Here is a 27639-nt window from a genome sequence, read left to right as displayed (position 1 = left end):
CTGTGGCTGATCCATAATGTGATTTGCCCCCCCCCAGCCTTCCTCTCCAAGCAAACATCTTGTGACTGATCTGTTCATCACTGATGTGATTGCTTACTACGTTCGCATGGGCATCCAGCCTGTCTGCTTCCAGGTCTACGCTGTGAAGGTGGGTGCCACATCTCTTGTGCCTTCACGTTGCCCTGCAAGGGCTTGCAGAGCCCGACGGCTGGCAGAGCTGTGCAAAGTCAACAGGGTCTGGGGGCTTTCAGCAGATCTGAGGCTGGATCTCCGTGCTCCCCAGCCTGTCCACTCCTTGCCAGGCTCCTGGATCTAGTGATTCCGTGTAGCACAGGTCAGCTGGGGTCAATGATCCCAGGAAGGCTATTTCAGGATCACACAGGTCAGCAAAGTGAGCCTTGAAATCACCCCATAAGGACAGATTTCCTGCTCTGCTGGATTCGGGTTTGCTCAGGACCTCTGGCACCTCCTGCTGCTTTAGGTGCTGCGAGCAAGCAGGAGTTTTCAGAGTGGCTTTGCCAAAACCTTCCTGTATCTTGCAGGGGCTTTGCAGGGCTTCCTGAAACACCTTTTTATTTATTTCCTGCCAGCTTTTCTCTGAAATGGTATCAGAATGAGACCTGGCACTTGATATGGGAGCAAACAACTACTGTATTCAGTTATGTAAAAACAACCCCCCAACTGCTCCTCTGACAGTTTTCCCCCTTCAAAGCTTAGGGTGGCACTGATGCACATAATCTCCTTTCAATCTACCCGTAGCCAATGTGGTAACCTATTGCAGCAAAGGAGCAGCCATTACATGAGCAAACTGTCATGTGGCTTGCAAAGAGCTGGAAGAGCTTCGGTAATTACTGGTAGAGCATCACCAGGACTTGAACTAATAACGTATAGCTTGTAAACACTTGGAGCACCTGGTCCTCAGCTTGTGTGGCTGGGGGTTTGGGGTTTTTTGTGAATTTTTCTTCCACTCATTTCTCCTCCAAGACAAAAATCAAAAGCAAGCGAGAGAGTGGTGACTCAAGCAGGGGAAGAGGAACTGACTCCAGATGTGGTTTTCAGATAGAGGCACCTAACCTACCCTGTTGTCATACAGGGTGTGATGCTGCTTCATCTGGAAACACTAAGCCTGTTTGGCCTTTCTGGTTAAGACCACACTGTTCCTCTTTGGCTGCAGAGAGTTTTCCTGGAAGTGAAGGTCAAGTCCCACCACAGTTGGGCGTAGGGCTAGGAGTGGCTAGGAGAGGTTCTCCAGGACCTTATCTTCACATTTGGCTCAAGGCAAGCCCATGAAAAGAAAATAATTAATAGGTCTGAAGTGATCAGTTGATTTAGGTGTATCAGATAGAAATTACATGCCTTGGAGCTAAGCCAGCAGCTGCAGTCAGGCCTGGGAAGCTGCTCGCCTTGACCTGGGTTGCCTGCGGGGGATGGCTGGGAACAGACTCATCTGTGAGTGTGCAGTGACACCCAGTGGCAGGGGACACTGCCCGTGGCTCAGCTGGCCAGGTCCACCGGCCTCCTGGCAAGGCCTGCCATGCTCCTGGGCTTCAGAAAGCAGAGCAAAAGCAATTCTCTCCTCCCATAGACCCCCTGGCCGCCATGATGAGATCAAATATTCCCTTTGGTGACGTCACACCTGGGTGCTCTGGAGAACCTTTTGATGTCACAAGCTTAGTGTGACGCCACAGGGTGACTGAGAAGGAGCTCTTCTTAGAGATTTTTCTCTCTTTCAGATTTTCTTCAATGACCCGGCACAGGAGCCGGCCGAGGACGTGTTCCTCACGGAGCTGCGCACCCAGGTGCAGGAGAGCATCTCCCACAGAGGTGCGTGCGTCGCCCTGAGTCGAGCCCTGCAGCAGGGGCTGCCGACCTGGGCAGGAGTCCTGCTGGCCCCAGTTCCCACTTGCCCTGTCCCTCAGCCTGCAGCAGTCAAGGCCATGCCGTGGGGAGATATCCCTTGTTCCCTGATGAGCAGGAGGCTTCCCTAAACGTCTCCATCTCCCTCTCAGGTGCATGACACCAGGCTAAATGAGAGACCTTGTGGTCACTGGCTCCTGGTCTCGACCAGGTTTTGTAGGCTGTGCCTTTGGTTGGCTCCAGGACCCTCTGAAGTTGTACCAGCACCATATTCTCGTTGAGGAAACAAGCTGGGCTTTACAGCCATCCCCTTTGCCAGATGTTTTCCCTATTAGAAATGCAGCTTCCTTGATTTGCCAGTGATGGGACAAGGGTGCTTGAAGGCTGGACTGTTACAGAGGGCACATCCAGCCCTTCCCTCGGTGCACCCGCTGTCTGACCCAATGGATGTTTGCCATTGCGGTTGGGCGCAGACCCTCGAGCGAGTCCATCTCCCTGGATCTGTTGAGTCGAGAGCCTCAGCTCCTGTAGGCAAGGAGAGAAGGGCTGGTGTGCCAGACCATGACTGCTGTGTGACAGAGGGGATGGCTCGTCCCGTGGGAGAACCCCTCTCTGCTGACCAACAGACAGGTGGGATGAGTGAAACCTCAATCCTACCCGGTTCCCTCCTTGCAGAGTTAATCATGACCAAGAAGAAAATGACCCTGGATGGCCCTGGCATAGATCTCACAGTAACATACAAAAAGGTAAGTGGGGCTCTTGGCAGCCCAAAATGTCTCTGCTTACAGGGACCCGCAGCATGGCAGATCTCCTGAAAGGAGTGCTCTGGCCCTGCTCCTTTCCTCTGGAATTGCACTCCAGGTGAGGACAGAGAGGTCGTGGTGAACTTTAAAAGCCTGTTAGCTAACACTGCATTTGTGAAAAACTGCCCCCAGACCTCTCCATGTCTAACCTCTCTGCCAGGGTGAATTAACAGAGCCTTTCCTGCAGGTTGTGGTGAGCAACCGGGCGAAGGAGCTGGCTATGTCCCTGCGCGCTACAGGTCTCGTGATGAAAGCCATCCCTGCTGATGAGTCTGAAGGTGGGTTCTTCCTGCTTGGAACCACGTGAAGAGGGTTTGCTTAGTTTTCTGGTGCTCAATAGAGTAAATCTGACCTGGTACTTGGTGCCAATTGTGCCTGGGCTGTGGGGGTTGAATCAGTGATGTGCATATATTGGTGTCACCATAGTCTGTGGTTGTGTGTTTTCTTGTGAATGACGTGCCTGGGGCTCCCTGTAACGTGGGGTTCAGCATAACCATAATCTAGGCTTGGCAGCATCTTCCTCTTGCTGCAGCCTTCCTCTTTCACCTTGCCCTTAGCATAGCCTCTGAGGTTTCCATCCTGAGCATGATCCCACACAAACCCTCAGCCCACAGAGCTTGCTAGAGTCCTCCTTTTCTGCTGTCATATGTATCCCGTGGACCTCTGGCTATGCACCCGATTGTGGAATCTGGCACCAGCCCCACTTAAAGCTGAGCTGAGATCATGCCATGGTCTAAGGCTAACACATTGCTTCTGTTGCAGACCTGGTGTGTCTGAATGTGAACATCACTGAAATCATTAGGATCAACAATTTGTCGGGACGATCATTCTCAGTAAGTAGCTGTGGATGCTCACAGCCCTGGAGGGGTCCGCCAGTGTGTGGAAATCCCTTATGACAATGGTGAAAGGTGAAACACTCTGTGGGAAGGAGAAGGCTTTGGGGCCACCCTGCTCAGCGCGTGTTTTGCAATTGTTTTCCATGGAAAAGTCTAGATTTTTGAGCCAAAGCCCTAAATGCCATCCCTGCTGGTCAATGCCACATTGAATCCTGTCTTGGGAGACCCTGAAGGACTGAGCTGCTGCTGGGGTTATTCTGTGACCCCAGGGACGAAGTGGAGAAATAAAGCTTAGTCCCAGTCATCATGGCTCCACTTGGGTACAGGACAGGGTCTATAGTTTGCGATTAACTCCATTAGCTCCACACCTGCAGCTGTAATGCCCTCCCCAGACCCCATGTGTTAATCTCCACAGAACTCACAAGAATAGAGGCCATTGGAGAAATATTTTAACAAAGCATAAATGAGAAGCAGGAACTTCAGTAAATCTAATGACCAACTCAGAAAGGTGGATATGCAAGAGATGAGACTGAAAACTTGGGCTCTTGTCCTTTTTGTTTTACATGAAAGTTCAAGTAGATCCCAGAGGACACGCTGCCCCATGGGTACATGCCACTGCAGTTTGGGTGGCATTAAGTATTATTGTCCCTTGGTCATTTGGGCCCTGGAGCCTCCAGTCTCTCAGCTGGTATTTTTAGCTAGCTGGCGCACTTTTGCTTATTTTCACCTGGGATTTGGAAACACCAAGGTACTGCAGCTCACGCTGCCCACCAAGATACACCACAGCCCTGGAGAACAGACCATGCTGCACATCAGACATCCCAAACCTTGCAACCTGTGCAAGCATCGTCAGTTTGGAAAGTTTGCCCTTGCAAAATTTGACCAGGTTGTGATTACAGAAAAAGGACAAGAGAGACACTTCCCTCCTTAAAGAAGTCGCCTTGTGTCACATCTGAGGTTAAAAAAAAAGATAAATGTCATAATTTGTCCCTTTCATACGCAGTATGCGCTCACCACCCATCACCGCACAGCCAAGGGAAAGGAAGTGAGACACTCACTGGGGTCTTCCTCCTCTCTCAATCCAGGCTGTGGCAAACAGGTTGAAGACACGCAATATCACAATCAGGAGCACGGAGCAGAGGCCCTTCATGGTGTGTCTGGACAAGGACAGCAGAAGAGCCTACAGGAACGTAATCAGGTGAGAATGCCATGCGTGACAGGCTCTGCACATCTTGCTGGTGACCTTGCATCCCTCCCTGGAAGGGCTCCCAAGATGGCAGAGCTGTTTCCCAGGGAGTCCTAGTCCTGAGCCTCATACATGGCAAAAGACCTACAGGCAAATACATTGCTTCTCCAGGGAAAGCAGGGCAGAGTGGTGTTCTCCTACCTTTGTGGTTTTGCATGATGATGTGAGAAACAAAATGGTTCTTCCATTTTAAGTAAGGTGCTGTCATTAAGACAGTAGCAGGATAGGTACCTCCAGGGACAAACTGAGACGTTAGATTTCCTTAATTATATCGTGGAGCTGATGCTCTTTCGACTGACTGCATTACTTACTAGGGCATCAAGCACAGAAAGTAGGGGGAGAGAATTCAGCCCTGTGAAAACAGCAGGGATCAATGTGCCTATAGTAGTTGCAGTGACATGTGATGTGTTGGAAGCAAATGGACAGGTGGTTCAAGGTCCATGGGCCATGTGGAACATACGTAAAATGTGAATTTCTGAGAATTGAAGTGAGCCAGGCTAAGGACACTGGTTTTGTGGTCAAATACTAATACACATCAGCTCATCTTTCCAGCCAAAACCAGTTGAAAAAGCATAAAAGCAGCTGCGCATCTCAGTATGACAGCCCTCCCGCAGCAGTCAGTGGAGAGTCAGGCTCTATCCCTCAAGGGCAGATTTGTACATGCAGTAAATATGTTCTTGTGCTCTTGCAGTGTGGAAGTGTCTCCTTGCCCAGAGCCCAGCTACTGCTTGCAAAAGACAAGGACAATGAAATTCAACCTGCACAAAACAGAAGATGTGGGGCTTGTGAAATACATGCCCAGGTCTCTGCTGTTGCCTATCAACACATTTGCAGGCGTTATCCAATGAAGAAAACAAGGAAAAGCTGGTGTGAGAGATGCAACATTGGGTCATCACAGAGGAGATGGGAAAAGAAAACACACTAAAAGCCACCAATGGTGATTTTACAATGGTAACGGTGTAAAAAGCTGCAACAGCAGAGGTGGATAGGGCTCTGGGAGGACAGCCATGCCCTGCTGAATGACAGTGATGATCACAGCTAACACCCCCCTGCCAAGGGGCAGCGTGTTGCTGAAGAATTGAGTTTTAACCTTTTGCACAAGTCAGGGAAAACCTTTGAGCTTCTTCATTTCAGGAAGACTAGGGAAAAATACAGCTGAGGTGATGGTGCTTGCTGTGCTTGTGGATCATAGAGCAGTTGCTATCAGTAATATTTATTATGGTGATGTCTGACAGCCCGGCAGGGGATCAGGGCCTGTTGTGCGGGGTTCTGCACAGCAAACTCTTCATTCTGGCACAGGGTGATGTATTTGGGCAAACCAGCAATTATTCCCCTGACTGATTTAGGAAACTTCATTGTAAGCCTGACCACAACTGGGAGAGCACGTGTGAATAATGCAGCTTCTATGGAAGTCAGCGGGAAACCTGCTGTTATTTCAAAGGGGCCACACAAAGTAATGATGAATGGTGTGAAACAGGGACATGGGAAATGTAGTGCAATATTTGGCAGTAATGAACAGGGTAAGAACAGCTCAGGCTGCCTAGGCAGTGCTGTGGGATATACTCAGCTGTGAATGGTATAGACTTGCTTGAAGAAGAAACCTTCATTGAGCAGACAATGGAGGCTGCACAACAGCTCTTTGACGTCTGAGCTGTACCTTTGAGTCCACCTGGCATTTTGCTGTGGCTTTGCTACACAACCTCTCCGCATCTGGTCTGGAGCCTCATGAGCACTGGTTGCCTTCCTCCAGTTGTACATCCTGGGAACAACCACCTACAACCCCAGCAGCAGCGGACCTCTTCCATGAGGCCAGCCAGCAATACCTCTGCATCCCAGTCTGCCTTGTAGTCCTGGTTTGGTCTGTGTCTGCTGTGCAGGTAAGGGATGTAGAAGAGTAGAGTAGTGCTCCTGGGATTGATGGATGGGCAGGATGCCTGCAAGACTTCTCCGTTCCTCTGGTGCTACCATGGTGTAGAAACCCTCCCCTGGTTTGCAGATGGGCCAGGCTGGCTGAGCAGCGACAGCACAGCTCCTGCTTCCTCCCAGGCTCAGACTAACCCAGTGTGAAGGATTATCATGTAGGAGGACCCTTTCTTCATTCCAGTTTGTGGCTGACTGAAATAATGGAAGAAACATGGTCTGTATTTATTGACTTTTTGAGTGTGATCTGTGGTTTCAGGAGTGTCTCCAGGGAGTCTTCCCTAAATTCACATTGGAGGTGATTTGGGGGCATTCCTTCTATGACACTATTATTGTTTTTATTCTCTCAGCTCCCACATAACTTGTTACCTGGATTGCCTTCACTCAGCGGTGCTTGCTTGAATCAGCAGCCCAAAGAAAGTGTCCTTCAGCTTTGTATATGTGCATAGCAGCTAGTCATCGATGGGGAGTCCCTGGAGCCAGCTCTGTGCTACAGAGTGATGCTGACCTAGCGGCAGTGGCACTGGCAAACCCCTATGTTAGCCTTGATGGCTGGGCACAAATCCACCCCTCTGTCCTGTCTGTGCAGGGTCTGCCCAGCCCTGGGGAGCTGCATCTCTGGAAAGCCACTTTTGTTTAACCACCCACACCTGGAACAAGGAGCCCACCTCCAGGTATCCCAGTCTGGGGTACTGGAGAGGAGTTTCCGTTCTGCAGAACTGCTCTGAGCTTGTGGGTTGTCTTGGCTGGTTAGGCCCCAAGGAAATCTTCCTTGCATTTCTTGCCACATGCACAAGGCTTTAGGGGTTCAACCCTCAGACTTCCCTGGCCCCTCTCTTTACCGGCAAGCACAGGGCTGCCGTATTCCTGCTGCTGTCCTGCATCGTTACCTGGCATAGAAGGCATCATCGCTTCCTGTTCCCAAGCTAAAGGTTTATTCACTCTCACTTTGAATGTACCATGCAGTCCAAAACAACTGCTGAAATACACTACTGGGGGCACAGCAGCTCAAGGGCTGTTGGCAGGCGATGGGTTATTTAGCAGTGTAAAAAGCCTCCAGGTCCCCAGAAATATTTAATCCCAAACCAGCACCAACAGTTGAAAGATCATGTTGGGCAACAGCAACATGACCATTTCCTAAGGAAGCTACCTTGAAATGCTGGCAGATGTAGCCCCTCACTCCCAGCTGAGCCGAGCACAGTACCTGAGACTTAATGTCCCCCCATGGGAGTCACAAGGCTGCAAGATCTCAGCAACAGTGATCGGTTCTTCAGTACTGTTTTTCACCTCAAAGGTCAAAACTGTCAATGTCCACCAATGCCAGACTTAGGCAGCAAACATTTTGGCCCTGAAGGAAGCTGAAGCTAGGAGGTTCAGGAACAAGTTGGGAAACACCTGCTTGCACCAGCTGTTTTCCTCTGCAAGGTGCTGTGTAGGGTAACACGGGGTTTAAGGGGTGACCAGCGGCTCTTCACACCTCTGCCTCCTTGGAGCTTCATTGGTGGGTTCATGTACCCTGGCACACAAAGCAAATGCTTACAAAGCCAAGAGACTGTGTGCTAGGTTGGAGCATGGTCTGCAGTGTCCAGAGTTTACTCTGTACAGTTGTAAATTTTGTAGATGGATTATAAGTTATTTGTATAGCTCTCAGAGATGATCTGTATCAGAAGGTGCAATCCTTTTAATGCCAATTAAAAAAAAAATAGAAAAAAAAACCCAGCAGAAACTGTCAGTTTGGTTGGGTTTTTATGTTTGCATGTGGCTGGGGTGGGTGGGGAATAAGATGGTAGGAATAGAAAGACATCACTGTCATTTGGCCCTCTATGGCTGATGTCTTCTCCTCCCCACCTTGGGGTTACATGCGAAGTTACACAGAAAGACTTCATGGGCAAAGAGCTCTTTTGTGAAGGGATGGGCAGAAATGGCTGAATTGCAGACATGTGGAAGCAGTAGTCTATAACCCCCATGCTGGCTGTTCCTCAATTCCCCTCTGTACCGGTACACTCTGTCCCTGCAGCCTGTTCCCCTCAAAGTCTGTCACTTCAAAGCACCCCATTCCCTTAGTGGGGCCCGCGCTTGGCCCAGCACACGTAGGCTTGGGCTGGGGAAGGGGTGAAATGCTGGCTTTCTCCAAGCATTCTCTAAAGCCCACTGAGCCTACTGACTGCAGGAGCTGCTCCTTGATAGAGCAGAAACAGTTCATGATCTCGTGTTAATGAGTTACTACATCTGTGAGAGAGAGAATTTCACAGGTTGTTTTATTTGTCCCTGGAAATCGTGGGCAGTTAATGCAGATCACAGAGCAACCATAGTACAGGGACAGTGTTCAGGTATACCCTGTACCCAGGAATTGCTGGCCTCAGAGCAGCTCCATCTTCTGCACAGTCTGGGTGAAATGCCTGGAGGAATGTGGCAGGTGGACCTCAAGGAGATAAGGGTGGACATCATTGCCTGGAGGCTGGGAGAGCACAGAAGCCTGAGTGCAGGGTGCATTCATAAATAAAAGAGCCTGGAGGTAGGGCTTGCAGGCACAAACCCTTCTGGCACAGCTGTGTTAGGGGTTTTACCTGGCAGGATCCTCCAACTCCCTCCAGCTTGTTGGAGAGACTCCCAGCCTTTCCAAGTCCCTCCTGAATACGTATATTTAAGCCATTATACCACGCTTGTCTTTGTTACATCAAAATGCCCCCAGCTCTCTGCGTGCCCAGCTTGATGCCGAGCAGAGATGCAAACAGCTCTCCAGTGCACGGTGGCTGACGCCGAGCTGGCTTGGCCAGGGTCCGCATGTGTCCCTGCTTAGTGGCTTGCCGTCTCACCCACGGTCCTGGCTGCGTCACGCCAGGTCTGGCTCCCAGGGCGAGTCACTGCCACCTCCTCCTGCACAAACCTGGACCAGCCCAGGCGGCAAGCAGGGCTTTGGCACTTGCAGGTAGTTAAGGCAATCCCCAGACAGCTGCCTGTGAGCTCTGCATTCTGAACAACCTCCTTCTTCCATCACCTCTCCCGAAATACCACCTAGGACAACCTGAAAACACCCATTGGCTGTAAATTATTAAACACTTTGTGAAAAAAGAATACAAATCACTTCTTTTCCAGGGAGCATTCTGTACCGCAATTAAAAACTTCAGAGGCAGAACGAACCCAGCAATAAGAAGTCCTGGTATAGATCATTTTTACATCTGGAAAGAAAATTAATCTCCCACCAGCTCCATGTGAAAACCTACAGACTGATCGAGGGGGATGACAACGCTGCATGGCCATTGTTAATAGTGGATCAATGTGTTTTTGTCATATGACCTCCCCAGCAGCACCACTGCAAGGTGCCAGGAATAAATCAGTTCTAACAGTGGTGTTTACAGCCCCATCCATATTTCATATCCCACCAGGGTGATTTCAGTAGCGCTCTGCTTAGGCAGCTTTTCCCTTTTTTTGGCTGAATTCGCTGAGCCCTCCACTGGCACACAGTGTCCAGGCAGTCCTGCCTGCCTTTGCTCCACCACAGAGGACAGACCATGAAGCCAGAAAAAAGCAGCCTTCAGACACTGCTTGGATAAATGCAGAACAGGGGAAAAGCCCCTTTTAAAGGTGTTTTAAAATGAGGAAAATGCAATCTCCCCATGTCTTGCTTTGTGTTCATTAAAATTGAAGCTCTGCTGGTTTCTGTGCTGCGCTACGCTGTTGGCATGTGTTTTCTGGGTGACACCAGAAGCTGGAAACAACTCCATGGGATGTGGGTGTCATGATGGCTCCTATGAACGCTGTTTGCATGAACACATGGCACGACACGCAGAACAGCTGGCTACAAAGCACTGTAATAAAGCAGGACTATGAACACATCACTCAATGCATGGGAACAAAATCAAAGTGTCTGTGCTGAAAGAAGGGTATTCCCCATCATGAATGATGATTTAGGAGATCTGACTGCACCGAGCTTCTGAATTCAGCGGTTCATGAGCCTATTTTTACACATTTCCTTGCATCTTGCCCACTCTGCTGCAGCAGAGGCATTGCCATGTCTGCCGGGACTGCTGGAGACCACCAGCACCTGAACGACTGTTCCCTTATGGAGACGCATAGTGCAAGTGCTCAGCCGCCAGTCCTTCCCGAGCTCCACAGGGCTTGAAAGGAGAGGGGCAGAGCAAAGGTGTTAGCACAGAGTGGAGCTGTGAGCGGAGAGCTGTGGGGGTCGGGGGACGTAGCTGCAACCCTGGGGCAGCTGCCCTAAAGCAGCTTAAACCCTCAGGGTGTGAAATTCACTTGGGAACGCTCTGGATAAACTGAAAGCCAGGAGTGATGCAAAAGGAGACCCGGTGCTTGCTGTGGGATTAGGGTGTAAATTTGTTTTCTAATCTTCCTAGAAATGAGCCTTAACAGCCCTGGAGCCAGACTGGCTGACTTCTGCAAGGGAGTTACGGAGTTAGATTACAGTCGCCTGTGATAAGAGGGGAGCGGATATGGCTGCTCACAAGATGGGCCGGTTACCTGTGAGCAGGCAGGGGAGGGACACTGCAGATGGTCGGGGATCCAGGCCAGCCCTGACAGCGATGGGGAGGGATGGAGGGAGCTCCGACACCTGAGCAAAGTGTCTCAAACAAAACCCAGTGCCAGACATCGGCCTTATTCCACTGCAGTGACCCGCTCCATTGCCTGTGCTGGGTCAGGATGTCCCCACAGAGCGGGGCTGAAAGCAGGAGGGTTGTTTTGCAGGGGAGTGGGCTGGGGAGTACCCAGTGCCAGGGGGTTGCCTTGCTTGGAAACACATTGTAAGAAAAAGGGAAAGCTTTTCCTCTCTGCTTTGTGAGCAGCATGGAAGGTCTTGGTTCTGAAAGTCCATCCTGACTCTGAAGAGTTTAGCTTTCTTTTTTTTCCCACATATGGGGAAACACTGCAGCAAACAACATCTCCTTTTGGGACCTGAACCAAGTTGGAACATTCCTGCCACCACTTCAGGGAAAAAAAACCCCAACAAACATGTCCCTTATTTTGCGTGAGAAGCAGCAGAGCCGCTCTGCTCCTTCTCACAGTGGCTGGGATGCTCTGGGACGAACCGCCTGGTGAGGGAAGGGATGAGGGGAAAGACCTCGGAGCAGGCGACCATGGACATCCCACAGGCATCCGTGTCCTACCCCACAGCGGCCTGGGCCTCGATCTTACCCACGGTCTGCAAATATCATTCCCTCCAGGAGAAGGATAAAAATTAAATAATGTAAGGATCGAAAACAAACGTTAAACTGGACAGGAAGCATTAAATCTGAGTTCACTACTCAGGCTGGGGCTGACAGGTTTCGCAGGCCGCTGGCCCTGTAGCAAAGCCTTGCTCCCTGCCCATAGCCCCCCCCTCCAAAAAAAAAAAAACCCTTCCGGCGTCGTGCATCAGGTGGGGGTCCTCGGCCGGGCCACGGCCCGCAGGACCCCCTTCTCCGCCGGGGCGGCCGGGGCTGAGGCGGCCGGGGCTGAGGCGAGAGACCGCGGCGCGGGAACGGGTCGGGCCGCGGGCGTTCCCCTCCCGGCCGGCAGGCGGCGCTGTCCGTCCCCGCCCGCCGTCTCCTGGCAACGGGGCGGGCCCGGGGCGCGGCCCCGCGGGCGGCGGCAGGTGCGGGCCGGGGCGGGCGGGCGGAGGTGGCGGCGGGCCGCGCCGCGCAGGTACGGTCACCGCGACCCGGAGGTGGTCGGGGGCGCGGGGGTGGTCCCCCGGGTCCCGCAGGTGCGTGGCCGCCTCGCCGGTGCCCGCGGGAGGAGCATGCGGCGGCGCCATGAGCGAGCAGTGGGACGTCGGCCGGGCCCTGGCCCTCTCCGGCCTCTTCCGTCTCCTGCAGGGCGCGGGCAAGGCCTGCGCGGCCCCGTTCCTCACGCTGTACCTCCGGCACCTGGGGCTGCCGGCCCCGCTGGTGGGCGTCGTGGCCGGAGCCAAGCACCTGGCGGCAGCTCTCTGGGCTCCCCTCTGCTCCCGCTGCCCCAAGGGCCGCAGGAAGCGGCGGCTTTTGGTTGCCGGCTCCTTGCTGGGCTCGGCGGGGGCCAGCCTGCTGCTCACCCTCATCCCGCCCGCCGGCGGGGACGCGGGGTACAAGTACTGTAACGCCAGCCAGCAGCCGGGTGACCGAGGGGCCGCCACCACGGCGGCCGGTCCGGGCACGAGCAGCTACGGTGTTCTAAGCGCGAGTGCTATTACGAACGCAAAAGCTGTGTCAAAACAAACGACGAAAACAACTGCTGATGTTTTGGTGGCGAGCAGAAAGCCAACGCTAACGAGTTCGGCCTTCCAGGGATTATTTGGCCTGACAGATAGGCTTGAGACAAAAGGCAGAGGGGTTGGTGAAGGTGATACAAAGACGAACGGCTACTTGGTTGGTCCCTCCATCTGGACAACTTCCGTGAAAGCAGTTAACAGGGAGACACGAGAGCCAGAAATGCTGTCTTCTTACAGACCTCCCTTACGTGGACTCGAGAAGGAAATGAGCAGTCTGGGTCCTGCTGCTGATAATGCTGAAGAAAGCCCTTATGCTATTGAAAGTAATGAGCTCTCTTCGTTTAAAACAACTCTTCCTACTGTTGGAGATGCTTACGTGTCTGGAAACCTTTCAGACCACTGGAAAGACGCTCAAGATTCCAGTTTCAAGGCAGTGCAAAACATCTTTCAGGACAGAGAGCATCAGGTTTTTCTTATGGTACTGGGTGCTGTCGTGCTTTGGGAGCTGTTGGCTACTTCTCTCGAATGGACGGTGGATGAGAGTCTCTATGAATTTCTTGACTTCGTTGATGCAACTGATAGGTATGGCAAGCTGTGGATTTGGAATTACCTGGGTGCATCTGTAGGCGCCTGCAGCATTGCCATATTCGTGGATCAACTGAATTGCTTCCTCAGCAGTACAATCACCCGCCTTGCTGTCCATTTTTACGGCTATGCTCTCCTGATAACGCTGTCATTGCTTGTCAGTGTCTTCTTTCCCATCCACATTCCCAAGAAAAGCGACCGTGTTAACAAAACGACCAAAGCCCTGGCCCTACTGTGGAGTGACGGCCGAGCAATCCTGTACACCATCACCGTCTTCTTCACTGGCGTGGCTGGGTCTGCGGTACACAACTTTCTTTTCTGGCAGATGCAGGACCGAGGCAGCAGTGAGCTGTACATGGGCCTCTCTGTGGCTGTCGGGCTGCTTGCTGAAATTTTGCTTTATTTCTTCAAAGGGAAGTTGCTGAGGACTTTATCGAGCAGCAAAATTGTTGCAGTCAGCCTAAGTCTCCTGGCAGTACAGCTGCTGTGCTATTCCTTCTTGTGGACTGCATGGTCAGTTCTCCTTATCCAGATTTTATCTGCCTTCAGTAGTGGTGCTTTGTGGTGGGTGGTTAACCTGACAGTGGATGACATAGCCACTCCCGGCATGGAGAGGTCCCTGCATGCTGTTCTCCAGGGCCTCTGCTATGGTGGAGGAGCAAGCTTGGGCAGTTTTGCAGGAGGATTTGTTGTGAAGCACTTTGGCCTGGCAGTTCTGTACAGGGCGTGCTGCGTGTGCCTGGTGCTGTGGCTCTTCTTGTTCTTAATTGTCCAATCTAAATTGCCGCAGCAGAAAAAAATTAATTATTCTCGTCTCCTGGCTGCCGATTCCAGTGATATGAGTGACTCGGATGAGAACGAAAGGGACTGGCTGGTAAAAGCTATGAAGGATGAAAGCTTTAATAGGAATTGGTCACAACAGCATGCGATCAACTAATCTTTACTTGAATGTAAGGGTTGGAGTGGTAATGTGGTATGATGATGATGCCCAGAAATGACCATTAATTCTAAAGTGCTAAATATATACAATATACATCTGACAGGACAGATTTTTATTTTAAAAAAAGTAGAAATCTTTTTATTTTCTTAATTTATAGTGTTCTTTTAGTTATTTTTCCTTTTTAACTTAATGATTTTTCTTCCAAAATCATAACAAGGTATTTCAGGTATACATTTGCTGAAATGAATGTAGATAAGGTTTTAATCAAAAAGCAAACTTGAATTGAGTTCTTGCTCCCCAGAGCTGATGCTGTGGAAACAGTGAGCAAAAGTTGCAACCTGTACTTCAACACAATTGAATGAAAAATATTCTAATGCTAACAGCACACTAACCTTTTTCAAGGTGCTATGTCTGTGAACTCCTTTCGCTGAATAAGGGATGAGAATAAAAAAATGGTTCCTTTGTTCTGCTTTGATTTGTAAAATCAGGTTTTGCTACAGACTGTCTGTCTTCTCATGTTTTGGGATTTAAGTTTGCCACTGCATCAGCATCTATCGGAAAAAAACTACCATGTCTGCTCATAGTCAGTGCCTGCTGCCTGTCCAAGTCAGCAGAGCAGCCTGTGGACTTCCTTGCATTTATTTACCTAAGACAGCACCCAGCATTCAGGGTGACCAGGAAGCAGTCTGCCCTCCTGATTTGAGTAACTTCTGTGGGGTGGCAGTTAACGTAGGGCAATATTCATTCAGAAGGAACTTGGCATTGGCTGAGTTGATCTGGTCAAAGCTGGTGATCCTCCCTGGGCCAGTTTGGCCTGCAGGCAGCCCTCTTCTCACGTTTCCTATATACAACTAAATCTGTGTGTTGAACAGGGCCTGCTAAGTCCAGAAGGATCCTCAAGCTGCCTTATATGCCTTGCCTTAACCTCAAAAGCATAGAGATTTCAACACCTCTTCAATAGGTAAGATTTGCTTACAAATGAAAAGTTGGTGGTCTGATCTCATTAAAAGACCTGTATCAGACCTTAAACAGGGCTGGCAGAGAAGCTTTGAGCCTTACAGTCCTTTCAGCTACCATCAAAAGCTGCTGTCAGTTTATTAGGTACTTCCTTGGTCAAGGTACTACATCATTCTTTTGCAGAGGGATAGATTTTAGTAACATCTTCCTAGTGTTCTACAAGCCATTAGACAGGCAGCTGCAAAAAGCAAAATATTTATTTAAATGCATATTTAGTTTGTAATATGCAAATGGCGTTGCAGTCTGTCACCCCGCTGCGTTCTGGACTCAGTAGAAAGTGGTTGGAGACAAGGAAAAGCAATGCCATTGAAGATGATCTCTTTTTCTGTATGCATGGATTCCAGATTATGTGTACATCACATGCTTTCAGGGCAATTAGCTCTGTTTTTCTGGCACAAATCCCATATGCCATACAGAATACTCTACTAGAATGACTCTGTAGATAGAATTGTCCTCGTGCCAAGAATAGCTGGAACTTTTTATTAAGATATTACCTTCTCCCAGGAATTCAAACTTGAGAACAATTTTAGTGTCAAGAATTTATCCCAGCTTTATTATCATATAATACCTCAGGAACTCTAATTACTTGTTAATAGAGTATCTGACTTAAGTCTTGAGTAACATAACTGCAAGCAACACATCGTAGAGTAATGTGTGATTCTGTGAGATGAATGCTGCAGAAATAGCTGGAATGGTTTAAAATGCAGTTGCTTCTTCAGCTGGAAGTCACTGCCCTCATTTGAAGCCAATGAAATGGGTGATATGTGCTGGTTTTATCTGCTTCAGCACAAAACCAGCTGCTGTAATTCCAGTTTTGCAACGAGAAACCTTGAAAAGTGCTTGTGCAATCCATCCTGTGACAGTGGCAGAGAGGCGATAACGGCTGCCTGGCAGAGACATGTGTGACTCCCCTGGGCTCTTAACCTCCACTGTCATTTTGGCCATGAATGTTTAGATGTGCTCAGCCACTGCTGCGATGAACTGGGATTTCAGGTGTGGCCCAAAGCTTAACTTCAGTATAATAATCTTGCATAATAAGATTTTTTTTTAAAGTTATTAATCCAATAAACACATTTGGTGCTGATTCAGGGAAGAATTGTATTTATACAGTGTGAAATATGTTCTGAATTACAAACCACTATGGAAGTCAGGGTAGCAGAGGGCTCATTCACTGAAGTAATTGCACGAATTTGGTTAAATCATTTTCCACTGAGGTTTATATGGTTTCTGTGTGTGAGCTCTATAACACAGGTGACTCGATTTCTTCTTCTCTGATGGTCACAGACCCTGCAAGCCAAAAGGGTAAGGAAGGAGGTGGACTTAAATTGTTCTGTGTGAGACTTCTTTGCTGTGAGCATGGCTTTATTGTTCTTGCAGAAGTAAGAACGTGCTAAGCCATTTAATGCTGTTGGGAATAAGATGTAACCAAGAAGAACCAAACTGCCTTTGGGGAAGATAGATTCTCTTGATGTATTTCCAGCCACATCAGCAGTTAGTTTTGCATTACTTTGCAACTATTTGCTAAAAAATGGATGTAGAAACTTCTGTTTCTTTAAGTTTTTACTCTTAAACAGCAATTCTAAGGATAAAAGTGATTATAAAATCACATAAGATTTTACTGTTTGTCTACTTCACGGTGAACTTCAAGCAAATTTCAGAGGCTTGTATGTAGAAATACTTTTTTTTTTTTTTTTGTCCCTTGGTATCAGTCCAGGGTCTAAGTTGACCTGTGTCCTTCTCTGAATACAGTTAGGTTTAATTGAGCTCAGGAGGCAAACCACAGTTAGCGTTAGTGGGAGGTTTCAAAGGATCTAAGTAAATCAGTTTCATTAGATAAGACATCATTTGCCAAAAAATGACAAAGGCCTCTTTGCTTATCATGAAACAACTTACAGGCCCTGCAGGTAGTTTCGGTATACAGCTGATGCAGCTGAACTGGAAACTGAGTAACTCATTGCATCAGACACCTTATCTTGCTTTTTAAAAATTTGTTCCCAAGTTATAAGGGAACTAAAATTGCACATTCTGGCCTTCTGGCAGTTATGATGGGATATTGCAAATGTTTCCTTCAGCTCCTTTCTCTGTGCACCTCACATCTGTGATTGACTTGAATAGTGTGGCACTCTGAGAATGTGAAATTGGGTAAAACTCAGTGGGCACTGATCTCTAAATGTTCATTTTTCTTGTGGATATGATCAGCATGGTAAGGTCCTTTCCAGTGTTCTCCAAAGATTTCTGTAATTCAGCAAACAACCACAGCATGTTTTTGTGGACTGTAGTGAAATCTGCCCAGATGAATTTACAGGGAGGCTTTTGTATTTTTGTAATGAGTCGTTTCCCAAAATCGTAGATATGGTCCATTTAAGGTAAGTCCATTTAGCTATAGTTGGATTAGATGGAGAGAGTGATGTTTTTGAGAGCTGTGGAGTTATTCTGCATGTTCTGAATCTTAAAAGCAAGAGCTTTTGAACTGTCCTTTCTTCTGTGACAAGGTGTAATGCCTCTAAGGCACGATCCGTGCTGTCTTTGGTGCTGCTAGTTAAAGTGTTTCTCATTTTGTTGATCTTTAGAGTATAGACAAGACATTCCACTCTGATTTGAACTCTTAGGTGAATTATGATTACAGCATGGTACCAAGATTCTGTGCCTTTATAATATGGGTCCCATATAGATTTCTTACAAGTATTAGGCCGCTCCTGACCATTACTGGCATGAGCACTAAGCAGTACTAATGCAGGGGGAAAAAAAAGAGTCTATCTTGAAATATCTTGACACTCTCAGCTTGGCATCTGTATCAATGTATTTATCAAGAGGGAGCCAATGCAAAGGAATATCTGCTAATTTAGATTGTACATTTCTCAGGGAACAGATAAATTTTTTCTGTGTGGTTTCTCTCTGGGGCCTGGTTTTGCTGTAATATAAATGACTTTTCTGGCCAAGGGCCATTTTTTACTTTAAATTGGGTATGTTGAGACCATAAAACTGTGAACCCAAGTGCAGAGGTATGAGACAACTTTAAAATTAACCTTTGTGTCACCTTTAATATTTAGAAATCTTGCCTGAAGAAATCAAGGAACAGAAAGCATAGATATCTTATCACGACCTCACCAGTAGAGCAGACAGGGAAGTTGTTGGTAACATGACTTCATTTTTGAAACTTTAAGAACATTTCTACCTCTAATCAGGTTGAAAGGTCGGAACTATGGAGGTAGTTACAACACTGAAAATAGTAGGCTTGTGTTAACATGGGTTTTTATTGTTAGTAAAAGGAATTTTGAGTCAGGAAACACAATCACATGCTGAAATAACTTTAATATTCACAGCATGAATTGAGAAACATGAACTGGATTTTTTGACAAATCCTAAGGAAAATAAATATATTAAATAACTCCAAACCAGTTATTCTGACATGTACATCCCTCCACAGGAATAAGCATTCAGGTCCTTGGGACTACAGTCCTTTCTCAACAAGTGACAAATTAAAATACTCAGCTTCCTTCTGTCATCAAGATGTGCCTAATTGAGTTGGCAGTGAAGCCAACTGTGAGCATCACCTTGGAAGTGTTTTTGAAGACTCAGAATTTGTTGAATGTGCCTTAGTGGTGTCTGTTGTTTGCTGTTCCCTATGCAGGTTGTTTTCCTTAAAGAGCTTCAAATGACCGTGTCCATACTGATGTTCTCCAAGCTGCATTTTAATTCTCTTTGTATTTGTCAGCACCTTTCAAATAGTACTGTTGCTTGGTACTAGATGATGTTCTGTTTATAAGCTTATAATGTATGTGTACTTACTGTTGTGTAGGTGCTTGATTTCTACAAAGTGACTGTATACAGGGAAATACTAGCACTTTTAAGAAATATTCTGCTAGTGCCCTGAAAGTGTTGCTGTAACAGCGACTCTTCTCTCATGTAGACCAATGTAAAAGTCACCTCAAGACCCATTAAAACTTCTCAGCTGTGGATTCAAGGACGTAGAGCATACCTGGGTGAAGGAAGAACCACAGCGTATGCCTGTCAGGCAGTTTGCATGGGGCACACCAACTGTTTCTGTACCGTGTGGTGCACTTGGTTTGCATTTACCTCTGCAGAATGGATTTGCACATAATGATTACGTTCAATATGGCAGACCAAATAGCATGCTTTAATTGGATCATAACTCTGTGTATGACTCTGGACTGTTTGATTTAATCCCGTGCATTTATTAAGAATAAAGTGAGTTGAATTCAAGTTGCAGCCCACATCAGATCTGGCTACTCATGGCGAAAGTAAGGCTGTAGAGTATTTGACTGAAGGACTGATTAAAGTATTTAAACGTTCATTTTCTGTGCATTGTGGAGCAGTCAAAACAAGGTGAGTCACTTCAGACCATAATCAGTTCATAATTATAGTGATGGTGGATGCTCATCATTTAATGAGCTGAGGAACAGCCAGTTGGTGGCTATTCTTACCTTTCACATTAAAACAAACCAACCACAAAATCCTGAAGTGGCTGTGTCCTTCAGCTGGGCTTTGCCTGTCTAACTGAGAGCCTGGGAGTTAAAATTACAGTGCAGCTGCCTTACAAAACTCAGGGCATTCCTGAACAATTCATTCAAATAGTGAAACTTTATATTTTTTAAGAAACACTGTTTCAGCTGTGGAGTGGGTTTCAGCACACTTCTGTGGCCTTGTGGCTTTGTGTTGCTCCTGTCTGTTTTCAAAGGATTGCTGAAGTGAGGTGCTGCTGCAGCTGCTCACAGTTCCCCGGCTCTTGGACACGGCTGCTGCATTTCAAACCTGGAGCAGCAGCTCCGGTGTCCTTTTCTTATTTTTTTTCCTTTTTCTGTGCACAGACTCTTAATTTTTGTCTCCTCATTTTGTTTATATGCCACAGTTATCCTCAATGAATGAAGCACCGTCTCCCTTGCACATGTTCTGGTTTAAAACACTGCACCACATCAAAAGTCAGCAGCTCCTCTCTGGTTTTTGAAGATGGGCATTCAAAGATTTTGCTCAGATTTGTGTCAATTCCCGTAAGGATGTTTCATATGGATTAGCTCGGCAGCCTGTTTCCTTAGGGAGGGGAGCTGCTAGAGATGAGGACACTGCAAGGTACTGATAGCAGATACCACAGTCTGGTATTTCTTTGCAGGAGGTGATCCTCCGGACCCACCCCTTATATTGCCATGCCTCTGTTTTGCTCACTGATAGCTTATTTTATTGTATTGACTGTCGACTTCTATCAATGTCGCTGCCAGCGAGGCAGGAGGACAGCTGGGTGGCAGGATGAGAGAGCAGAACCCCACAGCTGCTCCCTCAGACCTGGCCCTCACCTCTCCGCTGCCATCGCCCCTGCTGCTCTCCAGCCCAGTGACTTTGCGCGTCGCTTCCCAAAATGTGCTGGAAGGTGTCCCTGAGCCCCCTCGCGAAGGTGGCATGTCTGCGAGCCCAGCCTCACCCTCGCCTTGGGCCTGTGCACTTGCACAAAGCCAGTGTAGGGACATCAGTGTCACCTGCAGGCACGTCCTAGCAGAGAAACACGTCCTAGCAGAGGACGTGTGTTCCCTCCGTGTGTTTTGGGGAAGGTGGTGCTGAGGTCTGTGCCTCCATGGAGGACCGCAGGTTGTGAATCCTCGGTGGAGTAAGTGCTTCTGGTATGAGTGAGTGAGAAGTGTAAAACCTTGCGAGAGGGAGAGTTTACAACCCACCCCGTCTTCACCTCCCCTGTATCAGTTTGCTGGCACAAGCCTTCAAGATGGTGGGACTGGTCCTTGCTGTGTCCCACTGGAGAGCCTGGCCGGAGGGAGGAGAGGGGCAGCGCTCATCACGGGGATCCCCGTTGCTGTGGGTGCTGCCAACACGCTATGGACCAACCTTTGAATTTTAGGCCAACGCACAACTTTGAACATTTTCTAAACACTTGCTGTTGTATTTTTGCGTAGGGAAAAGTTACTTCTACTGGGAAGCGCAGCTGCCCCTCCTTACCTCCCTCCTCACAGAGTCTTCAGGTGGGGACCTGTTTCATGCCGTGCCTCACCCCACAGCCCCCCGTGTCCCACGCAGGCTCTGCAAAGCCAGGTCCTCTTTAGCGACAGGAGCAACGGGTGTGTGTCCCCCCCTCCCCGGGCAGCCCACCACGAAGCCTTTTCCAGCTGCCGTGCCAGATGGGGCTACTTTTATTTTTTTATGTTTTTATTGCTGCGGTTTTCGGGAGACTTGCGGGGCTGCGGAGCACCCGCTCCGGGTGGGTTAAAGGGAGGCCGTGCCGCCGGTGCCGGAACCCCGAGGAAATAACCGGGCTGAGGCTGCAGGGGGGTCCCGGGGGGCGGCGGGGCGCTGGCGCGGGGGGCGGCGGCCGGCAGAGGGCGCGGAGCGGCGGGAGCCCCCGCCCGCCCCGGCGGAGCGGAGCGGAGCGGGCAGGGCTGCGGCATGGAGGGGAGCAGGACGCCCCCCCGGTACGGATCGCTGGAGTCTACCCGGTGGCCGCCCGCCGGCGCGGGGCCAGGTGAGCACGGCGGGACCGGGGCGGGCAGAGGCGCTGCCGGATCCAAACTTACCCCCCCCCCCCGCCCCGACCCCGGTGGCTCCGGGACTCCCCGGGCACCCGAGCCCCGGGAGCTGGCGGGGAACCGGCGGCTTCATCCAACAAAGGGAGCCCCGCGGCCATCGGGAGTGGGGCAGGAGGGATGGGGTGGAGGGGGGGGGGGATTGGAAGGACGGAGGGAAGGGGTGGATGGAGAGGAGGGATGAGCGGAAGGGGGGATGAAGGGAGGGAAGGGCTGGATGGGGGAGAGGAGTGAATGGAAGGAGGGAAGGGCTGGGTGGAGGGGAGGAAGGACGGAGAGAAGGGACTGGATGGGGGGAAGGATGGAGGGAAGGAGGGATGGCCGGAGGGAACGAACCGGTGGAAGGAGGGATGCAGCCCGCCATCCGGCTGATGCTGCCCGGAGAGACACGGAGCCGCTGTGCTGTCATGCCCGGTTGCGGGCATGGCTGTGAGTGGGAGACGGCTGCCCACCCTGTCCTTCGCTGCCTTTCCCCCTCTCTGACCAGTTCCTCTAGTAGGAAAGGGGGTGGGCAGAGGGGGAACCCGACCAGGGGGATTGTCCTGGGCAGAGTCCCCGACCTTGGGGTGGGAGGAAGGGGCCCAATGCGGGGCTGTGGGCACCATCCTGGGAAGGGGAGGCTCCTGCAGTCCCTCTGCCATGACATCCCTCCGACCTCTCCCCTTCCCCATCCCTTTCTGCTCCCCCTTAGCCCCTTGCACCCAGCGGGATAGGGACCGGCAGCTGGAAGGGCAGGGAAGGAGGGATGGAGCAAACTCCAGCATCCTGCTTGGTATTACTGTGGGGGAATGCTGTCCGTGAAGCTGCTCATCTCCTTGGTGAGCTGCCTGAAGTTTTAGTCCTTCTCCTTTGTGCCTTTCAGCATGGCAATATGTATCCTCCCCTCCACACCTCCCTTGCCTGGGAAGTGTCTATGTGGAGACCCTGCCCTTGGGGGGTCTGAGAACTTCCATCACCTGGATCCTCTGCTCCCAGCAGCTGGGTAACATCGGGGTGGTCCAGGGAAGGGTCAAACGCTTGCAGAACTCAGGGTGCTGGGTATGACCCAGGCATCCCTGCCTTGGGTGCCTGCGAGCAGCATCGTAGTGGCTGCGATATTTGCTCGTTCGATGCAGTTCTGTAAACTCCCAGTGCCTGGGGGACTCTCATGCTGGGTGAGAATGTGAAAACAGTTGGTGTCTGTTTTTTGAATGCTGCTCTGCTGTTTGCTACCATCCCAGGAAATCTCAGGCCAACCCTGTGAAGCACTGAGCACACACAGCCTCTTGCCCTGCTTGTGCTCAGGAGATGACCCAGGGGAAGCGTGCACAGAGCAGCGAGGTGTTGCGAAGGGGCTTCGCCCCTGGTGATACCCCCCCGTAAGGCATCTTGGGGTACCTCATCTGTGAACTCTGGTCTTTTTAACGGCTGTCTAACGTGGCCCCAGTGGTGCTGGCTGTGCCAGGGGCTGCACAAACACAGCCAGATAAATCCTCCCTGGCTGCCATGGGCCAAGGCTGCACATTTCTCCCTGGTTTACTAGAGGGGGCACTGGCAGGGAAACAGTGCCATGGTTTGCAGGCTGCCAGTAGCTCTGATCTCTCCCATCTGAGCATGATCCTGTCCTCTGGGACCAGCATGCTTGGCCATGAGTTGTTCAGTCCTGGAGGCTCGTGTCCCTCCTGCCAGGCAGTGTGGGTGGTGGGGATAGCATCCCCTTTGACAAGGCTGCCCCAGAGCTGGGCAGCGGGTTACCATCTCTCTCATTATAGAGCTTGTGGAGCAAGGGCTGAATGCCCCCTGCCCGTGCTGCTTTCTGTGGCAGAGAAAAGCAAACAGCTGAGTTAAAGGCCTCTTGGGATGGAGCCCAAGTAAAGAGCTCTGACCTCCTCCACAGGGGACTGTCAATCAATTGCCCAACTTTAATCATGAAGTAAATTGCTTGAAACTCAACCCTGTGCTGGTTGCTGCTGTGACTCATCTCAGGCTTGCTGCTGGCTGTCTAAATGTTTTCACCAAAGCCATATGGAGTGGAAGTCTCCAGCTATTATACTCCTCATTAACGATACTTGCTTCCCCTGGGCCATGTGTGATGATTAGAGCATCTCCAAGTTTAAATCGAAGCTTTCTCCCCTTCCTTGACTTGCCAGGTTGAAATTATGCCAGTCAGGGGTCCTTTGGCTCAGGCAGCATGGGCTTGATTTCTGTGTCTGGCCGTGCTGTTGCATGTGCAGCTGTGGGAGCAAAGGGACCCCTGGACAGCGTGGATGCACATGGGTGTCATCCTCTCCATCCCCAAAGGGAGACCCAGGACTGTGAGCTTGATCACATCTTTAATAAACATTCCTGCCAGGCACTTAGGGAGGGTGTAAGAAACCCATTCTCAGCTTTGGCAAAACCATCTCCAGCGAGATCTTTTCCCCAGCTCTCTGCTTACAGGCTGTGCTGGGTTTTAATCCCTCATGAGTGTCTGTACTTGCCACTTGTGACTGCTGCATGGTGCTGCTGCCATCACACAGGTTCATGGGTGCACGGTGCCCTTTGGTCTCACCACCATCTCAGGAAAGCTGTGATCAGTCCCATGCCTGTAGCTGCTGGGGTCTGGGATCTCAGCATCACCCCACATCTGCCTGGAGAAGCATCTCCTGAGCTAGCAGGGAAGATCCATGCACATTCCAATCGGTGGTCACAGACTGATCTCATTACATGGAATCGCAGAGGAATTTGGATCAGGAGGGACCTCTGGAGATACTGAGTTCAACTGCTTGCTCAGCAGGCTTAGTAGATCAGGTTTCTCACAGTCCTGTCCAGGAGGTATCCTGGACCAAAGATGAGATCCCACAACCTCTCTGATCCTTGTTCCAGTGTCTGAACAACCTTTCAACCTGCTTCTCTCAGCCTCTCCTCATCTGTCTCATGCTCCAGCCCCCACCTTCACTCAGATGTTCAGGTCCTGGCATGATCACCTGTGGTCCTGGGCAGATGCAAGGAGTGTCCATCAGCAAGTTCATCTTCCCATCCTATCAGCTGCCTTTTAGTCACCTGTAAGGATTTATTGGTTTCTTGTGAGGTTTAGTAGATGGTTTTGGTGCAGAGGCATAGCTCTGTCTCCCCTTGTCCAGGTGCTTCCTCCCACAGTTTGTGGAATTCTTTTTGCAGGAGCATTCTCCTGGGACTGCCCTCCCTCTGCTTCTGCCCTAAATTAAGCAGCTCCAGGCACATGACTACCCTCTTAGAGCTTCCTGTCCAGGACTTACTGCTTTGGTGAGCAGTTCCCTGGCACACCTGAGGACACATCTTGCCTGAGGGATGCAGAGTAACCACACCACCTGAAGGCACAGCCGAGGGCTGAGGACCTTCCAGCTTGAGCCCTGCAGCCATTGCTGTGCTGTGTGGTATAGACCTGTTCTCTGTCCCCATTTCACAGGATGCTCCTGACCTGCAGTAGGAGGCTGCTGGGGAGTGTCCTACAGAAAGGTGACTTTGGGGGAGTGTGTGAGGGCAGCTCCTCTTAGGCAGGGTGGTCCCAGCCACACCGTGTTCCCTGTCTTTGATGGAAACCCACCCAGAGCTGAGCCAGACACTTTCTTGCTCTCATGGGCAGTTGCCTACGGGCTGAAGTTACGTCCCAGCCTCCTGCCACAGATGGGAGAGAGCAACCCAGTGCTGCCACCTCTTCCCTTTGTATACACAGGCAAAGATTCACCTCTCCCGTCTGGGATGGCTTCTGCTGATGAGGTTCTGGGATGAGAAGGGAGAAGAAGCGATGCTGACACCTTTTTCAATCCCTTTCACTCACCCACTGGGAAACAGCTGGCTGATAACCTCAGCCAAATACTTCTGCCACCAGTGATCAAAGATATTCTGTGTTATTCACCCACCCACACAGGCCAGGAGTGACAGTCCCCCTCCCCCAGACCCACCACTGTGCTCCTGGGGTGATTAGATTTGTCCTTGGCTAATGAAGGCTGCAGTAAGCTCGTATCTTTGTTTATTGGCACATCTGTAAAATAATCAGCCTTGTCATTTTAGCCTGGTTACAGAAGCGACACTTAGAGCAGTGCAGCTTTCTCCTGACAGGTCTAGAGCTGCACCGAAGTACAGCCAAACCCCAGGGACTGGCTGCCTGCAAGTACATGCCGGCTGTACCGTCTGCACCTTCACGTGTGTTGTTACCTGTGTGCCTGCCATCATCTGCAGGGAGATCCTGCCTGTCCCTGGCGCATGGCCCCAGCTGCCCACCGGCGCTGGGTGTGGGCGCATCAAAATATCCTGGGTAAGAAGAGCTCCGGGGTAGCAGAGCAGCAGGATGCCTGGGACGAGGGACCTCAGCATCCTGGTCCCCTAGCAACTGCACTCTGGTCCCCTAGCAACCGCATCCCAGTCCTGTAGCAACCACAGTCCGGTCCCCTAGCAACCCCCTTCAGGCCCGTAGAAACAAGGCTAAGAGAGGGTTTCTGTGCCAATTTGTAGCAGAGCCGTTGAGCAAGAGCTGATGGAGGGCAGCGCATCCAACCCCACACTTTGTCCGACCCGTGTATTCATCAGTCTGTCCTGAGCAGGCACTGGTACCTGAGAGCATCCCAATGGCTTAGAATGGAGAGTGATTGAGGATTCTGCACACTGGCACTAGCTGAACATGGCCTTTGTGGCTAGGGGAAGGGGGACATAATCTCCAATTAGTCTTCATGAGTTTCTAAGCCAGAAACAGCAGAAATCTATTCTCCAAACCAGTCACACTAATCAAAACCACTCGTATTTCCACTAATAAACCTTCTCTGCCAGCAGCCTTGGAAACATGCCTCACTCTCGGAATGATTTCTCAAGCAGTTTTACATGATGGGTAGAAGACCGGTTAGTGCAGAGTGTTTTGCCTTGTGTCTTAACACTGGTCTCTTCCTGCCCTGTAACCCTCAGCACTGGCCTGGGTCCCATTTGGGATCCCCAAGCCACATGCTCCAGCTCTGACATCTCCAGCTCCCAGGCCTCGGCTGCCCAGAAAATCCTGCTTCCAGAGTTGGTGCTCCCTGGCTGCGCTTTCCCCTCTCCCTGCACAGGGCAAGTCCCAGGGCTGCAGGAAGGCAAAGTCTCGGAGTGGAGATGTGCTCTGTGAAGATTCAAAGGGAGCAGAATTTGCCCCTGCTGTTTGTGATTTCTAATGTTTTCTCAGAGCCTGGCTTTGCAGTAGCTACTAAGCCTCCTCTCACCAACCTGTGCTGTGTGTACATCACAGGAGAGCCAGATTAGCCCGCGTGTGATATATGTGCTGCTGCATGTCACTGATAACAAGTTCAATGATGTGTCTCTGAGAGCCAGACCAGGCTGGGAGGTGGGAGCTTGCCTGGGAGCAAAACCTCAGCTATTCCCATAAAATGGGCTGGGAGCTGCTGTGGGACGTGCAGGCTCACAGGCACTGTGTGAGTCAGCACAGCATCCTCATGTAAATCAGTGTGACGGTCTTGTGCAAACCAGTGGGATATCAGAGGGACATCTGTGTGTAAATCAGTGGAGCCAGGGGGCAGGCAGAACTGGTGGTCAGAGCAATGGATCAAAGTTGCTGGGCTCTTGTCCTGTCTGTCCCTGGGCTTGCCGCTGTGCTCTTCTAAAATATAAATTACAGCCCTGTCCTGGTTTTGGCTGGGATAGAGTTAACTGTCTTCCTAGTAGCTGGTATAGTGTTATGTTTTGGGTTCAGTATGAGAAGAATGTTGATAACACACTGATGTT

General features: G+C 50.3%; 2 protein-coding genes across 7 annotated transcripts in view; both read left to right on the top strand.

Annotated features, from left to right (window-relative positions):
• Positions 1 to 10854, top strand: part of PIK3R6 (phosphoinositide-3-kinase regulatory subunit 6) — a 40081-nt gene extending 29227 nt beyond the window's left edge. For 4 of the 6 annotated variants that reach the window (XM_049812604.1, XM_049812603.1, XM_049812605.1 and 1 more), the window contains 7 exons: positions 38 to 148; positions 1734 to 1824; positions 2533 to 2603; positions 2848 to 2938; positions 3423 to 3493; positions 4582 to 4694; positions 5434 to 10854. In XM_049812604.1, coding sequence (XP_049668561.1) covers positions 38 to 148; positions 1734 to 1824; positions 2533 to 2603; positions 2848 to 2938; positions 3423 to 3493; positions 4582 to 4694; positions 5434 to 5590 — 705 coding nt within the window. In that variant the 3' untranslated portion in view covers positions 5591 to 10854. Of the gene's footprint in view, positions 1 to 37; positions 149 to 1733; positions 1825 to 2532; positions 2719 to 2847; positions 2939 to 3422; positions 3494 to 4581; positions 4695 to 5433 lie in introns of those variants that run through there. The other 2 variants (XM_049812608.1, XM_049812607.1) reach the window with 2 other exon arrangements.
• A 1436-nt stretch (positions 10855 to 12290) lies between these two features.
• The window catches only part of MFSD6L (major facilitator superfamily domain containing 6 like), a 28481-nt gene continuing 13132 nt past the window's right edge, over positions 12291 to 27639 (top strand). Inside the window, exon 1 of the mRNA XM_049812818.1 lies at positions 12291 to 13778. Coding sequence (XP_049668775.1) covers positions 12416 to 13778 — 1363 coding nt within the window. The 5' untranslated portion in view covers positions 12291 to 12415. The remainder of the gene's footprint in view (positions 13779 to 27639) is intronic.

This window comes from Accipiter gentilis, chromosome 10 (genome assembly GCF_929443795.1).
Source record: "Accipiter gentilis chromosome 10, bAccGen1.1, whole genome shotgun sequence".
Taxonomy (NCBI): domain Eukaryota; kingdom Metazoa; phylum Chordata; class Aves; order Accipitriformes; family Accipitridae; genus Astur; species Astur gentilis.
Note: the sequence above shows the minus strand (reverse complement) of the source record. Positions and strands in the feature narration are given on the sequence as shown.